Here is a 15,926-nt window from a genome sequence, read left to right as displayed (position 1 = left end):
AGTACTGATATTGAGAATTCAATTCATTTTTTGTACAGGTTTTCAATTTCACCTGACTTTAAGATCCAATGTCTGTTTGAAAAAATGATCCTTCAAGCTTTCATTATCTTTTCAGGCCCATCTCTTCTGTGATTTGTTACTGCCAGCTAATCTAACCAATGCTGACAAAGGAGAAATTAAACCTGGTAATTCAATGTGGCAATATCTGCCAGTACAGATCTACAATCTTCATCTTCCACCTTCATTGTTAAGCAGGGATTCTAATAAAGCCAAAATGAGCCTCAAGGTGTCAGTAGACTCTAGCTCTACGCTCCAGCATCCAGATTCCCTACTTAGACTTCCTTTCTGCTCACAGGCTTGGACCTATTTTCAGAGCAGAGGTCCCACCATCAAAGTTTGAGGCTTTCATCAAAGCCATTCAATTTCCATGAAATTTAGCAACCAGCATTTTCCAGTACGATTGTCGTACTGCAGCCTGGGGACTCTTTCTGACATAATAGCCTTAATACAGTGACAACATCTAGGCTTGCAGCCAGAATTTAAATACTCTTTAAACAATCACATACTGCTCTAATGCTTGTTAATCTTAGTGCAGAAGCTCTTTCACTTTAGTATCTACCTTTATAGGTCTGCTGGGTCCATGTTGCTGTTAGAAAGGGATTACAGGATTGTGTGTCTAATAAACCGGGGGGGGGGGGGGGGGGAGGGGGGGGGGGAGCGGGCTAAAGAAGGTGTTCATACTATCTCTCCACCTCTAATTCCAAAGACTACAGGGCCTGACAACAAAATCCCCCCGCACTCAGAGAATTTAGTCTCCCCCAAAAGCATGAGCTACCCCCTCTATCACAATCCCTCTACAGGGCCTGTGATAGCTCTCTAGCAGAAAGAAACCTTCTTAGCAAATTTTCACCTCCAATTGTTAAGGACTAGTCAAGCATAGAAGAAAAGAGGAAATTTTTCTCTCCCTTAACCTTGTAACAGTATACATACCCTATCGCAAGCTTCCTTTCCTCCAATAGCCACATATATCTTTGGAAAGAAGTTCTAAAACGTGGTGGTTCTGAACTGATGATGATTTCTGCTCACTGTATTAATGTTTGGTCAAAGTGCGAGAGGGCAAAGAGGAAACCCATGGAGTTTTTAACTGATTTCATTCCACATGTTACTACAGAGCTTATGTACTGAAACTGAAGCAGAGATGAGAAATACCATGCCTAGTTGCTACAGAATGGATGCCAGGTTCCAGCAACACTGCTGTACTGACAATATTCACATTTTTATTGATGTTATTCTACTTTTACTGACACAAATGCAAACAATTCTCACTACTTAATTTAAAATATACAACTCAAATTGGTTTTGTTCATTACCACATAATCATTCACAAAGTGAATGCAAATAAGAATGAAAAACAGAAGATCAGGCCCATATATCCAAAAATTAAAACGCCAAAGGTTATATGAAATGTTATACATTTTCTTTGGGAAAAAAGTGTTTATTTGTAGTGAATTGTGTAATAGACAATGGTAGAGTAAAAACCTGATTATGAAACACATTGACTGTGAAAATTAAATACAAAACAGACCACAGTTCTTGCATGTCAGTATCCACCTTACTTGTATAAAAATCGGGCCCTGAGAGTATACAGAACCTTACATATGTGTTGAAATAAGTCGGTGTTAGCTTGCCTGATAAGGAATATAGAAAGAAGAGCTGATTCTGGAAAAGTAACCTAAGGTGAAGAAAAGGTATTTTTCCCAAGTATAATGATGGAAATGGCAGGTATACAGCTTTTTTAAAGAAAATTTGCTGAAATTTCTTGGCAGTTCAGATATGCAGAGAGCATAGAAAAAACACATTCAAAAGTCAGCATGACACTCCTTTTTATAGTTTTCCACTGCCTTTGAGATTCCATACGAGGCAGTTGAATAAAAGCTGACAACCACTAAGCTTCATCTGTTTACTGAAAACCCTGTTCTTAGGACCTTCCTACTCAAGCGGGAACACTACAAATGCTGATATTTCATAATAAAAATGTGTAACTGCATTATGGAAAGATAAAGTTTTAAGACTGAACTGTTCAAGTGAAAATAAAAGGTATTTATGATGCAGTGATACATTATCCCACATAACTGCAAGAAGAGATATATTTCTATTTTCATAGGTTAATGGAAATATGGATCATAGGTTCTCCGAATTTTCATTGAAACTGATTTAATTTTGACTGGTTTATTGTTCATTGTCCATGTATCCCAGTGAATCCCGGTTGCAAGAAATCTACCTGTGTAGCGATGAACACCATTAAGATTTGCAAGGCCACACTGGTTGAACCACCATCCAGTGTTATCACTGAAGTTACTGCAGCTCTTTACAGGCTGTTCTTTAATAGTGCACATTGGTCTGCATCCATCATTATCAACATCAAATGTGCTGAAAGGCATTGAATTCTGGTTATCTTCTTTTCTATATCCTCTAAATGCATCACCTAAGTACAACAGACAAAACAGAAGGATAAAAGAGTTATTTATGGAGAAAAATAGCATTTCTTACTTGTTGCATACCTAGCAAACTTTTCCTCTGAATTTATTAGGAAAATAGATTTCTTCAAAAGTGGTTCAAGAGCAGCAAGTAATGAGATGACAATGTGTTAAAGATGTAGGAAAGAAAAAGTATAAAATACTGAGAAGTATGGAAGAAGATGAAATTCGATGAAACATCTTCATATTGTTGTTGCTTTTAGTGATGCACACCAGCTATGAAGGTAGAGGCTTCTGTCCTCAAAGACAGTGGAAGAAAAGATAAAAGAAACGAAAAGGGTTGTTAACTTCAGATTTTCCAGTGATGTGCCCAAAGCCCCAGAGTGAGTGAGTCATGAGATAAAATGGAATTGTTAAAATGCAAAGGTCAATGATTACTGGTTCTGCTGTCTTACTAAAGAAATAATGTTTCTTACAAATACAGGTTAAGCACCAACACATTTAGAGAATAACTATTACATTGGTAATAAGGAGCATTCTTGTATGTTAGTAAACATGCCACAAAAAAAATTAGAAAAAAGCAGTAAGACATAGTGCAATACTTAACACAAATCTTTGCACATTTGGTATAGCTATGATATTAAGGGAGGTTTGGAATTGGAAATTAATTTGTGTCTATATACCAGCCAGTAACTGTTACATGCTGTAGGCCTAATTTGTTCCAGTCGGTTTCCTTCTCTGTCCTTTGTACGCCACTGTCTGGGCACTTCTGAGCTAACCAGAGCAACAACATCACGAAGACTTCCACTAACATCAGCAAATTTGGGATGAGATAATGGACATCTAAAGAATTGGACCATTAGATGGATATACACAAGCACACACAAAATCCCTTATGTATTATATATATTCTGTGGACTTGAATCCATTGAAGTTCCTTTATTTTCTTTACTCATTTTATTTATTAAAGGAGTGTTTATTCAATTATTCCATTAAAGACCTTGAAGCAATAGAATAAAATGATTTCTTACTATGTAAAGATTGATGTTGGCATAAGCAATCACTACATCATTAACCATTTATCTGCATAAGTGTTCATTATGCACCAGAGAAAAACACATTAGAAATAAACATTTTTAAAGTTCTCTTAATTAAGTATTACTCTTTTGAAAGTATTTTTTCACATTAAGAAAAGGAGCAGCTATCTTTAAATACTTTGAAGAGGATGTTCTTACCAGCATTTCCTGAATAACGACCCAAATGGATCTTAAAAGAACATGCTTCGTCCTCTATCCAAAATCCATCATACGATGCATAGGCATGCTTGTCATTTTCTGATTCCAAATCCACATAAAGACTAAAACTAGTGGCTTTTTGATTTACTATGTGAAAAATCTTCCTCAGTCCAAGCCAAAATTCCCCTAAAACAGAAATACATAGTCAATAAACTTCTAGAAACAGAAGGTGTAAAAGAAAAAATGGATTCCTCTAGTTTTTGTACTTTCCTTCCTGAACCAAGTGTAATAAAAGTTGTCTGATGTGTTTGAAAGACTAATGAAGGTACAGAGTAATCTTCCTACTTCATTGGGAAATCCATTGAAAGAATTCCCATGTGCATATCATCTTTTTTCTCTGTGACATTTTTAGAAAGTTGTCCAGGTGGTAACTTTCAAGTGTTAATCTTCAATATACCTTAGAAGACCACAAAAACTGGATGCGCTAAAGATCCACTTGATTAAACAGAATTCAGTAGTGTTCCTAAGGGCAATACTGAGAAATTATAAATATTAGCATTGTAAGAAATGCAACAAAACTCAAACCCTATTCTCGAGATTTGCCTCTGTAAATCACACTTTCTTCCATGAAAGGTTGCCCCATATGAGCTGTGCTTTCCTGTATAGTTGAGAAGTTGTGTGCTTCCACTGCAATCCCAGATGAACTCCTGAAAAATCAACTGGTTTTAGACTTGCTGGATGAAAGGTGGCACTAAAAAAGTAGTATCACATTTGTATTGGTATTAGCTACTGAAATATTTCCATTCTGTTTCTAACTTCACATGCCCTATGGTGAAATATTAGTGATTTTTCTCTGCTTTAAGGAAATATTTCACAAATGTGATTAAAACCAACTAAGGCTTTTTTTTTTAAATCTGAAAAAAGGGGAAATACAATTGTTTCAGGAAAAAAAATATCACAACATTTTAAACACCTCTTCTGAGACTGAGGATGGACAATGGCTAAAGACTCTAGTAGGGTGATAGTCATTATTGAAAAGATCACACAACAGATTTGATGAAACAAACCTAAGTATAAATAGGACTTTTAAGAAACAAGAACTTTACTCTCTATACTACTAAAAATCGCACACAATTTAGTGGAATGTAGCTCACATAAAGACAGCAGAAATGTTGGGTCCAAAGCGCTTTAGAGTATTTAAAATTAATACCAGAAAGGTCACCAAATCCATCCAGATATTCAGACCATGTTCTCTGAAATGGAATGATTCCATCCGTTCTTTTCTGAACGACAGTCCATCCACCTCCTTGAAAATCCATGTCACACAAAACCTAAAATAGACATAGGTATCATTAAGCATTCTTGAAGCAGCTGTTACAAAGAAAACATTTTCATTAAATAAAGGTGGACTCTTTAGAGTTTTGCTAAGCAACGTACCTTTCAAATATCTTAACAAAAAGCTCAAAGGAAAAAATGACACTGCAGTATTTTCTTGAATGTTCTTGTTGGGCTACTTGATTTGGATATTTCCTCAACCAGCAGAAACTGTTGTGTGCAAATGTCTACTCGTATCAGGTATAATAAATAATCTTTGGTAAATGTTACTGTGTATTAATAATAGCATGAAGTGGAAGCAACATACAATGTCATGTATTAATCATGCAAAATATTATAGATACAGGCACTAACACTGAATATACCTTTATTTCAGCAAAGAAAAATAGACACAACTTCTTATGTGTTCTCCCTCGCCATGATACCTTCTTCCCCAGAAATACTGTGTTTGCAATGCCTGGGAAATGTAGAGCCCTTCATAAAGGTGAGGAAATGGAAAAAGTGGTAGCAATAACCCAGTATATAATAATCCATACTGGAGCAGCAAAAAACTCTACATAAGAAGGGGCCCCAATCCAGGGAAGTCCCAATGTGAACATTTAACAGCCTGCAACTGAGCAGTCCCACTGAATACATAAGATCAATTCTCAAATTTATGAGTCTTTATGAGTCTTTGCTAAAATTTGTGCCCAACGGTATGTCAAATGGCAGTGGTCCAGCTGCCCTCTGCTCTGCTATGGAGTATCACATTATGTGGCACATTTTCTCCTCAGCCCATTTAACTTTAGACACATAATTGAGTTCCCTAAGTTAGGCATCTTATTGCCCTTGTCTCTCCTGTAATCCCCCTTATACAGAGAAATGTGCGTTCATGGCATGGCTCTGGGAAATAGGAAACCAAGGTCTAAATCACCCTCTGCAGATGTCAGTCACCTCCACTGTCTACAGAAAGGGCCCCTAGACCCTTGGCTCCTCTCTAGGGATTTCAGCTAAGTGCCTAAAGTTAAGTGGAATGTATCCAGGTGACCCTGGGTATTTTTCAAGTATGTCCCCAGTGCCAGAGCTTGACCAGTTCTAACAGGGATTAGAAAGTCTGGGCATCCTAATGTAGAAAGGTGCATATCGCACATTTAGACACTGCACCACTGAAGCTGTTCAAAGTAGTTCTAGGGGATACTATGCTTAATTAGTGTTTAAAAACAGAGGCTCATTTGTGTCTCCCAATGTGAGTAATATCAGGAGAACTAACCTGGAAAATGCTTATAGCTATGGAGCTATTAAGCTACTTGTGATAACAAAAGTAAGTTCAGAATATAATGCTGGCTATCAGTAAATCATAACAGTAAGCAGATGCACAAGTGATGAAGTAAAGTAGGATTTTTTTGTTCATGTTACAGGGAATGTACACAATGAAACATTTCAGAAAAGAGAGATTTGCAATCTTAGCCAGCTGCTAAAAGTAGAGTCTAGGTGGAAGTCAGTTTAACCCTCAAAAAAACTGTGGCAGTCTGAGCTTTATATGTTGCACCTCCATTGCCTGTACCAGTCAGATATTTTTCATGAAACCAAAGACTTGTTCCTTGGCAGGAACACATCGACATCATATTCAGAACCTCTGTGACTTAACAACATCTTCTCTATGAACAAGAAAGCAACAGGACAGAGCTGCAATGTGATCTAATACAACCTGGGGAATCTTGGATCTTCAAGTAAGTCAATGCCGTTGGATGCTTTGAGCACTCCTTGCAACACAAGTACTGAATGAATCATAAGGGTCATGTGCATGAAAGAAAATTATGGGCTTTATTCCCTGGAGAATCACATGCTTATTTCAGTCACCCAAGGAGGGTGGAACTGGAATAAAAAGAAATACAGAAGATTCCAAAATGAGTATTTAGATGCAAATACCTAAACTCATTAAAAATAATCCCATTGCCTCATCCACTGTCTTGAGAAGATGATTGCATGCTTGGCTACTCCTCTCACTGTGAGTCATAAATACAAAGAGGAGCCCACTTGGTCACAACATCAATCTTCAGTCCAATATAAATCAGTGGAGTGCTGATAATTCTCAGAAGGAGCAGATTTAGTTCTACATGAAAGGTCATCATCCAATTAGATATGGCACCAAAACATACAACAGCTAAGTAAAAATATGAGATAGATATACAAAAAACAGTCATCGCTGGGTAGTTTCTTAATCCCTTATATGCTGGAAATTATGCAATTTTCTTTCTTAGAGCCTTATAATAGTTAATCCACTTTACCGCTTGTTCTGTGTCTCATATCGTGCAAGGTATGAGAGGCATGACTGTGCCAGGTACAATTTAAATTAAATGAGCAGGAGGATACCTCTACTGACTATTTCTTCCCTTTCCATCTTTAGTGTAAGAGGTATATTCCAAACAACTGCTTAGTTTGTCTGACCCACCTTAGAAATATCATTGATCTAAATTTACTCATTGAAAAATGTATCAGAAAGTGAACATGATTCAATTTTCCAGAAGTGAAATTGGTTTTAATTGCTTCATGTTTGAATGCTCAGACAAAAGCCCATTTGGGACTAATTTTCTGAGATGATGAGAACCTGTCACTACCACTGAAACTGGATATTCTTAGAGCTCCTGGAATTCAGGTTTCAATTAGCCTCAATTAAGCATCAAAATCTATACTACTCACTTTTGAAAACATGAGGTTTTAAACATGAAAACATGAGAACAGGATCAAGTTGTCTAAATAGTTTTCTTCATTTATTTGGTATCTTTATGCAAATGATTCTAAAGATGTTTTGGTTTAGTTTCAGTTACATTTAAAGGGCAGCTTATTGCTGAAAAGGTCCTCATTGAAATAAATTGTTTCATGCTGGCTTTGTTTTCTGTTTTTTCGTTTCTTACTATGGTTTTCTGTCTCTCTGTATTTTTCTTATTTTGCTAGTCTGCAGAACTTCCAGAACTCTTAGCCACTTCAAATGCATTACAATTTCTTGTTTATGTTTTAATGTCTTGATATTTTTGTTCATCTATCATTTCTCTTGTACCCTTTTTATGCTTCAACACATGGAATAATTTGCATTAAACAGTTTTCCTTAAAATAACATTCTTTATGAAACACACATATTTTAGATATTTTTCTCTGAGAACTTTTTGGCACTGTCTCTTCAGTTCTGTGTAACATCTACCAGACAAGAAATGAGACACTCATTTCAGGAGTGCAGACATTTCTTCTCATTATTTATTGTTACCTTGTGCTTTTAATCAAATTATTATGATTTTTCCTTTTGTTTCTTGTTCTCCTTAAGGAACCTTTCCACTCATATAACTGATTCTCAGATTCTGGCAGTAACTTTAAATGTGGAAAACTGTCAAAAATACTTTTGAAGTGAAAGGAACTTTATCATTTCAGATTATTTGCCAAAAGCTATAAGTGAACTGAGAAATCACTCTTCTCACATAGATTAGTCATACCATCTCTCAGGAAAAGTAATTTGGGTGAGGTATGAATATTTCCTCAGTGGAATCCCCCTCAATCCAGAAGAAATTCTGAAACAGATGCATTTTGTGCTATGGTTCATCCTGAGGTGAGGCAGACAGCATTTTCTTCGTACTATAAATATGGTCGTTCTGTGAACACTTCTACCTGTCTTCGTCTTTCTTTCACCTGGAAGGAACTTGCCAGTGAGTTACAGATCTTTTCCCTGAGCTCTCTGCATTGCATAGAGAGAATGACAGGTTTTTCTATTGGGGTCTGCAGAACCAAGTTCATTTTTTGTTTTGAGATCCCAGCATACTTCAGAAGCCTTTTCATAACCAGTTTGAGCTTTTTTTTTGTAGTATTTTGTAGGGTTCCAGTTGGCTGGAGATAAAGGGATTCATCCTTCCTTTGTTATATATAAAGGAAGACTATAAAGTTGGATATTAAATTTTGCTATTTATTAGCTGGCTTAAACTCCACATTTTTTCTCCAAAAACTAATGACCCCAGCATGTACTGCAAAATTAAAGGCTTGAAAGTGCCATATCTGTCTTTTGACTATGCATAAATAGACTTCCCTAAGTAGAACAGCTTGAAATAAACAGAAAAAAACAAAGTATTCCTTGTGTTTGCATGGATCTGAATGTCCTGAGCCTGAGGAAATTAACCCAAAACTCTCTTCTCCTAGATGAGCACTCTAACTCTGAGCAATTACAGAAAATGCAGGTGGCAATAGGAAGCATGACTGCTGCAGTTCATGCTGAATTTCATCCTTTTTAATTTGTCTTAAGAATGTATATCCTGCAAACTGGATCTGAAGACTAAAAGTTTAGATGCTTCTCTGCCTCAAGACTGAGTTATAATCATGCTCAGACAAGAGCTAAGCACCTACTCATCAAACTAATGTACATCTGCACCTATATTTAGATGCCTACACAATTTCACGGTCCGAGCTACAGGTATCAGCGGAGTCGCCTCTCAAGAGAAGGCAACGGTATACAGTCGTCCAGCAGAATAATTCAAAACGCCAAAGGTCACATTTTAGGAGCCAAATGGATCAGTCACTGGGCTGCTCAGTTTTCCACCTCTAAAATAGAAACAAACAGCACTTCTCAATGTCCAAAAGGGGTGCTGGAAAATATCTTAGTTATCCTCTTTGGTACATTTTTCACTGTGTATGAAAACTGAGGATGGGATCTTATGACAGAGATTAAATTTCTTTGTAGAAAATGAGAAACTTGTCAAAATTATAGTAATGGCAGATACATTTGGATGATTTAATACATTTCTTATTCATCTGTTGAGAAATTGTCAAGGAAAACACTTTGAATCTATTAAATATATTCTAAGTGCATATTCTCAAGCAAATTGTGACTATCCTGAGAGATAAATTCATTACCTCAAAAGGATAATTTGATCCTTCGGGATGGATAATGTACAGACCAGTTGGAGTTTTTGAAACTGAACCAACAGTATCTTTAATATCGGTGCAATCCAACCCTAGAGAACAAAGTATTTCATGAAGTTCATTAGCAAAGTATGTTAAAAAAAAACCCAAATACACCTTAAGCACAGAATATTACTTTTCTTGGTAACATATGAACGATATCAAATAGCATTTTCTTGTCATGCAAACTTTAAAACGATATTTTTTCATGAACTTACGTATAAATGAAAGTTCTCTGAACTCCATTAAGTTCAGACAGAAGTATAAAGTATATTGTAAAGAGAAAGTTCTTTCTAATCTTAATGGTATGATAGAGAAATTAAAAATTATGTATCTGGGTCTTATTTTACAGATTTTATTTGGGTGACACTTGTACTGAGTAAAAAGACATATTATCTGGGAAGGGTTGTCTTTTTCCTGCACATATTTGTGTTTATACCCCTAAAAGCATTTACATCATAATGTATACATTAAAAACCCTTTGCTTCCCCTTCCAACCCAAAGCATTCTATGATTCTATGATTCTAAGTGTTAAGCCAGGTTTGTGTTGAACACACTCAAGCAAGCAGTTTCTACGGCCAATAGGACTGCTTAGAGGTAGTTTCCTTTAATTGGGATGGACACTACAAAGAAGATTAACTGTCCAGTGTTCAAGTGACTTCCATGTCATTTGAAGAAGGATATTGCAAATGCTGAGCACAATTTATTTCATTACAAAAGAAAGTGCCATTTAGCAACATCAGACTGTTTATGAACAGGATGCCCAGAATTATCAGTTGCAAATGATTCAAAGCAGTCTTTATGATTACATTCTTAAAGAGTTCACAAATTTTCAGAGTTTATACGTGCATACTAACACAGAAAAAATACTGTAAATGTTATAATTTCTTACCCTTGCTTTAATTAGTTCTGTGTCAAGATACAAAGATAAAAAGGGAAGAGGTCAAGACTAAATGAGAAAAATACTTACCATGAGATTGAACTGCTCTGTAAGGAAGTGGATCCAAATGCTTTCTCAAAACTTCTGCGTTCAAAAGAAGAAGTCTGTTCATGAGTTCATTTACCTGCAAATTCAAATAAAAGATCTTTAAATAGGTTGCAATGAGGAATTTTACATTCTAAAGTTGTTCTTTTTGACTCCTACTGAATATAAGCTGAAGTTAATTTTTGTGATGTGTGAGTGATTTGTACCTTCATTATGTGAATTGGTCCAATTTTTTACTTTTTGCATCCAAAATCATTCTTAGACACAATTCTGTTTAACTAAAGAAAAGTCCTTCATTTTAAGGCTTTTTATCTGTACTGAGTGCAGAGTGTTTGTAAACTACTGTCAGAGTTAATGATAAAATAATACGTAATCTACACAAATATGACAGGACTGCAGATAGGAACCAGTGTGAAGGAGTGGTCCATCACTTGCCCTACTGCCATGTATGCCACTAAGTTATGGACCAGGTGGTGCTAGTCACTCCTTGTAGAAATGGAACTCACACCTTACCTGAGGTACAAGGAATGGTGATAGCGGCTGTAATTCTACGGTTTTAATGACAATATAAATGCTTAATTTTCCTCAGTTAGACAATACCCATAGTGCTAAATAATAAATAAAAATCTGTATGATGAAGAAAAAAGTACCTGATTAGAAAGGTAATCCAAAGAAGACTGCTGATCATCCATCATGTTTCTTACCAGTTTTTTTGTACTTCTTGCATATTCAACAAGAGAGTTCTGCAAATTTCCTTTAAAAGAAATATGTTCATCCACTTTGTTATCATAAATCTAGAAATATTCTTGATTGAATAATGACACATTTATTTATGATATCTAAGTGAATATTGAAGGTGTTTAACCTCAGGGTACCTCAAAGTGAAATTAAAGTAGTACAGAGACCACAGATTAAATCCAAAGATGCTAAGAACCTCAGCCTCACTGGTTGCAGTGAAGACATTTTAAGAAGAGATGGCTCTTGTTAAGATTTGAAGAAGAATTTCATCTTATCTTTGGGCAACCTGGATAACCAGTTAATGGATACCACAGAAATACAAATGCAAATGACAAAAGACAAATACATAATGTTTCCTGTCATCCTATATTTACTCATTCATTCTGCTACTTACTCATGCTTCTGGTTTTTGCCTAAATATAGGCAAAAATGCTAAAAATACAAAAATGAAACTTGTCACATAATTAATAATACATATTAAAAATCATATGGGAAAGACAAGAATTTTGACAAATTTTTCTGAGGCTGATTACATGATTTGCTGTGTAGTTTGTCAAGGCAGTGAATAGAAAATGTCCTGTATAGGTATCTAGAAAAGGCAAGCTGAAGCATAGATTTCCTCCCACTTAACTAACTCCCACACACCTAACTATGATTTAAAAATTAAGGACAGACACCCTACTCTTCCTCTCTAATGGAGAGAGCTACCAACATTCAGAGATTGGCAAAGACTTCGGTGGGCTGAGCTGCTTGCTTGGACTTGCCTGTCCTCAACCAGTGATTATGAAGAGAGACTAGCATGATTATACTCTAACTTTGTCATACCAGCTGCACCCCAAAAACACGGCACCCCAAATTTTCTGAACAATTCTCAGCCTGGGCAGCAGCATCAAAGGCTGTCACATGTGCTCAAGAAAGTTAAAAAATAAATTAGCACAGCATAGCATAGCATAGCAGAGGATTGCATAGCATGGCATTGCATAGCTTGTCGCTGAGAGTATTCTTTATGAATACATACTGCACATGTAATGTTTTTCCCCTCGTAAAATTTTAGCTTGAACATCACATGGTACAAGGCATTGTTCTTTTTGTTTTGAAATATCTGCAGATTTATTTTTCTCTTCTGCCTTGAGTGGTTCCTCCACAGCTCCAACATTCCTTGTGCCCTGTTGTACCAAACAATGGAGGGGGAAATAAATTGATCATAAAGCATATATGAAATAGCTCAGTCTGCCAAAATGAAGTAGATTACTCCATGGATCATCCTTCAAAACCTGTTTTTTTAAAGCTTTATCAAGTGATAATTGACAGAGCTGAGACCAAGGCCTGTTAGGTGTCTTCTGCTTAGCCATATCTCAGAAGAGAAAGAGAGAGTCAGAAGTAAAGAATAGCCTCTATAAATTTAAAAAATACCACCAACGTTTCTATTCTACCTGTGAGCACTGTGAACTGGAGGCAAGAACTTGCAAATCTTGCATTTAAGAAGCTCACATTTTAGGAATTGCCACACCCAACAGACATCTCAAATGCTAACAGTTATTTTCACTGGAAAGGAGCAGGCTTTTGGATTTACCATGTATTAGCAAAACACGTTCACTCTTGAAAGTCCCTAAATTAACTACTTAGACTCCGATCATGGAAATACTTGCACAGGTTATTAATCTATGCACACAAGCAGTCCCAAGCAGACTTGCAGACAAACCCAACATTAAAAAAATATTTGAAATGCTCTTATAGAGGAAAGAATAAAGGGATACTATTCACAGGCATACAATTATCTGAAATAGTAACAATAAAAGCATTGGTTAAAGTAGCTACACCTATTAATGTTCTTTTAAAGTAATATTTTCATATTTAATATTTTTTCTTCCATGGTGTCATTTGACATAAAATAAGGGAATGCCTCTGACACATCACTTAAAGAAATGCTAAAAGTAATACCTGAAATATGTGTCATTGTAAAAAGACTAAGAAACATGTCTTCATTTGAGTCTTTGTTATTTAATTCCATAATCTCAGCAAAGCATTGTAGTATGTTCATATGCTGTATTTCCAAATGCAAGCAGGACCCTTAGAAACTTAAAGGTTTTAATGAAAAAGAAAACTTATTTAGCCTTGAGTATATCTTCAACATAATTGCTCTCCTTTCCTGCTTCAGGTTTCTCTTTCTGGTATTGGCACTACACTGGCAAAGCACGGAACAGTTTTCTTCCTGATTTTTGCTTTCAAAAAGTGAAAGTAAAAATTACATAAAACTGTTAACAAGGAGATTTTACAAAAAAAAAAAAGAGGTTTCTGAATTATTAATGTAATTGCATTTTGTGTCTGGAGATAAATACTAGATAACTAAAAGAATATGTTTCTTTAATTTTGAAATAAGCATAAAATAAAGGAAGAAAAGGAAGAAAAATTCTGTAAGAGTTATAAAAAGATCACTTGAAACTATGGTTTGTTCCAGGGCTTTATACCAGCTACTCACCAGATGTTCAATTAAATAGTGTCAAGCAAATACATTTAATCAATATTTATTTTTAACAAAAGCCAACATGAAACAGGCAAGTAAATGTGACCTCAGCAATTCAAGCAAAAACTATGACTCTGCCAAAAACAACAGTTACTCTGCATTTATAGTCATGCAGATGAGATTAAAAATATGGCCTAACAACTGAGCTGTGATGAAGGACATTAAGACAAAAATGTTCTAATATACTGAATTCCTACAGTTTCAATGTGGTTTCTTTTCTCTATCAGAAAATACCTGATTCTTCTGTGTTTTCGTATCTACCCTGAGTAAACCAATCTACATTTTAAAAACATCTGTCACTTTTCTGAGAAAACATTCGGTTACATTCATTACCTTATCTAAGCAAAGTAATTGAAAATCTTACCTTAGATGAACAAGGCTTGACATTACTTATGACAGTCTCTCCTAAACTGAACAAAAAAATATTAAGACAAATCAGTGAAGTTACCCTAAAGCAGTTCATCTTTTACTCGAAGAAATGCAAACGTTTTGACGGGTTTCAAATTTCTGTGGAAAGGATTGTACGCTATGAAGTCCTGAGCTAACTATTTGGGAATGTCTACAGCACAAAGAGCAGCCAACACATCACTCCTTTAATGCCTGGATTTAATAAACCACATTTCAGTTGCACAGTAGATTTTATATACCACTGCTTGTATCCTGAGAGCAATTACTGCTTATCACCTTTACATGACACATCAAACATATATATTTTCATTGTGATAAAACTGCGACAGATTTACTTACATGCTATTTTTGAGCATTGGTATATATTTGATATTGAATAGTCCGGGCTATTTGAAACAAAAACAAGTATCAATCGATGTTTTCAACTTTTTACAAAAGTTTTTATCATTAAAATGAAGGCATTTACATTGGTGTGGTGGTAATGCACTAGAACTGGCTGTGGAGGCAATTTTAGAACATGTCCTAAAAGCAAATTCTAAATAGAAAACTGAAAAATATTTCTTTAAAATAATGCTTCGTGTTACATTGAAAATTGTTTACCGGGAGGACAACAGCAGTCTCTTGGTCTCACTGGTAGCCCATCCTTAGGAACAGAAGTATTGAGTGGGACAATCATTCAAATACAATAATTTCTATCCCTGAAAAATGTCGAAGTAGAAGAGAATGTCCTGAAAATCTTACAGTTTTCACACACTCAGATCCACTATTTTTGTATCTTAAAAACTGGATGTGCCATTTTAACCAAAAAGCAAATTATTTGGAAAGCTCATTTGGAAAGTTCATAAAGGTCCAACAGATTTTCAACTCCTCATGCACATTAGAGAATTCGTTTGTGATCTGGCCGAATAAATGAAACCTCAGCTTCTACCATACCACTGGGAGATAGCCTGTCTACAGGATCATCAGAATACACTGTTCAACATCACCTTGCACTGGTACAGCTGGACAATGTTCCAAATTTGTCTCGATACTGTGGTTCATCTCCATCTCTCTCTGAAGTTGGAATACACTGGAAATAGTTTTTGCTACAAGGAGATATGAAAGCAGTTGGGAGAGGGGTATTAATACAGCTTTAAATCCAGATTTTAATCTATTTTTTTTAATCCAATGTTTTCTTTCAAAAGTAATAGCTAAAGGGCACTCAGAACCCGTACCTGGCCTCTTCCTGAGAGGAGCACATTCAACTGCCTGTGAAATTTTTAATCACATTCTTTCTTCAGTATCTCTCAAAATAAAATTTGTAATTT

The 15,926-nt window shown here is 35.6% G+C and overlaps 1 protein-coding gene across 1 annotated transcript; it reads right to left on the bottom strand.

Annotated features, from left to right (window-relative positions):
• Positions 1-2,165: 2,165 nt before the first annotated feature.
• Positions 2,166-14,674, bottom strand: ANGPTL5 (angiopoietin like 5). Its single transcript, XM_009478319.1, has 8 exons — positions 14,576-14,674; positions 12,706-12,853; positions 11,600-11,703; positions 10,935-11,028; positions 9,917-10,017; positions 4,923-5,043; positions 3,713-3,898; positions 2,166-2,485 (listed from the first exon to the last, which is right to left on the bottom strand). The coding sequence occupies exons 1-8, from the start codon at positions 14,672-14,674 to the stop codon at positions 2,166-2,168; spliced, it is 1,173 nt and encodes a 390-aa protein (XP_009476594.1).
• Between the last annotated feature and the right edge of the window lie 1,252 nt (positions 14,675-15,926).

This window comes from Pelecanus crispus, chromosome 1, assembly GCF_030463565.1.
Source record: "Pelecanus crispus isolate bPelCri1 chromosome 1, bPelCri1.pri, whole genome shotgun sequence".
Classification (NCBI taxonomy): Eukaryota; Metazoa; Chordata; class Aves; order Pelecaniformes; family Pelecanidae; genus Pelecanus; species Pelecanus crispus.
The sequence above is the reverse complement of the archived record's forward strand: the minus strand, read 5'-3'. Positions and strand labels throughout refer to the sequence as shown.

Excerpts from the sequence above, each read along its gene's own strand:
- ANGPTL5 (XM_009478319.1), bottom strand. The coding sequence starts at position 14,674 with ATGAACTGCTTTAGGGTAACTTCACTGATTTGTCTTAATATTTTTTTG. Across the intron at positions 12,854-14,575 it reads TCAAGCCTTGTTCATCTAAG|GGCACAAGGAATGTTGGAGC; the intron begins GTAAGATTTTCA and ends TTGGTACAACAG. Across the intron at positions 10,018-10,934 it reads CAGAGCAGTTCAATCTCATG|GGTTGGATTGCACCGATATT; the intron begins GTAAGTATTTTT and ends TTTGTTCTCTAG.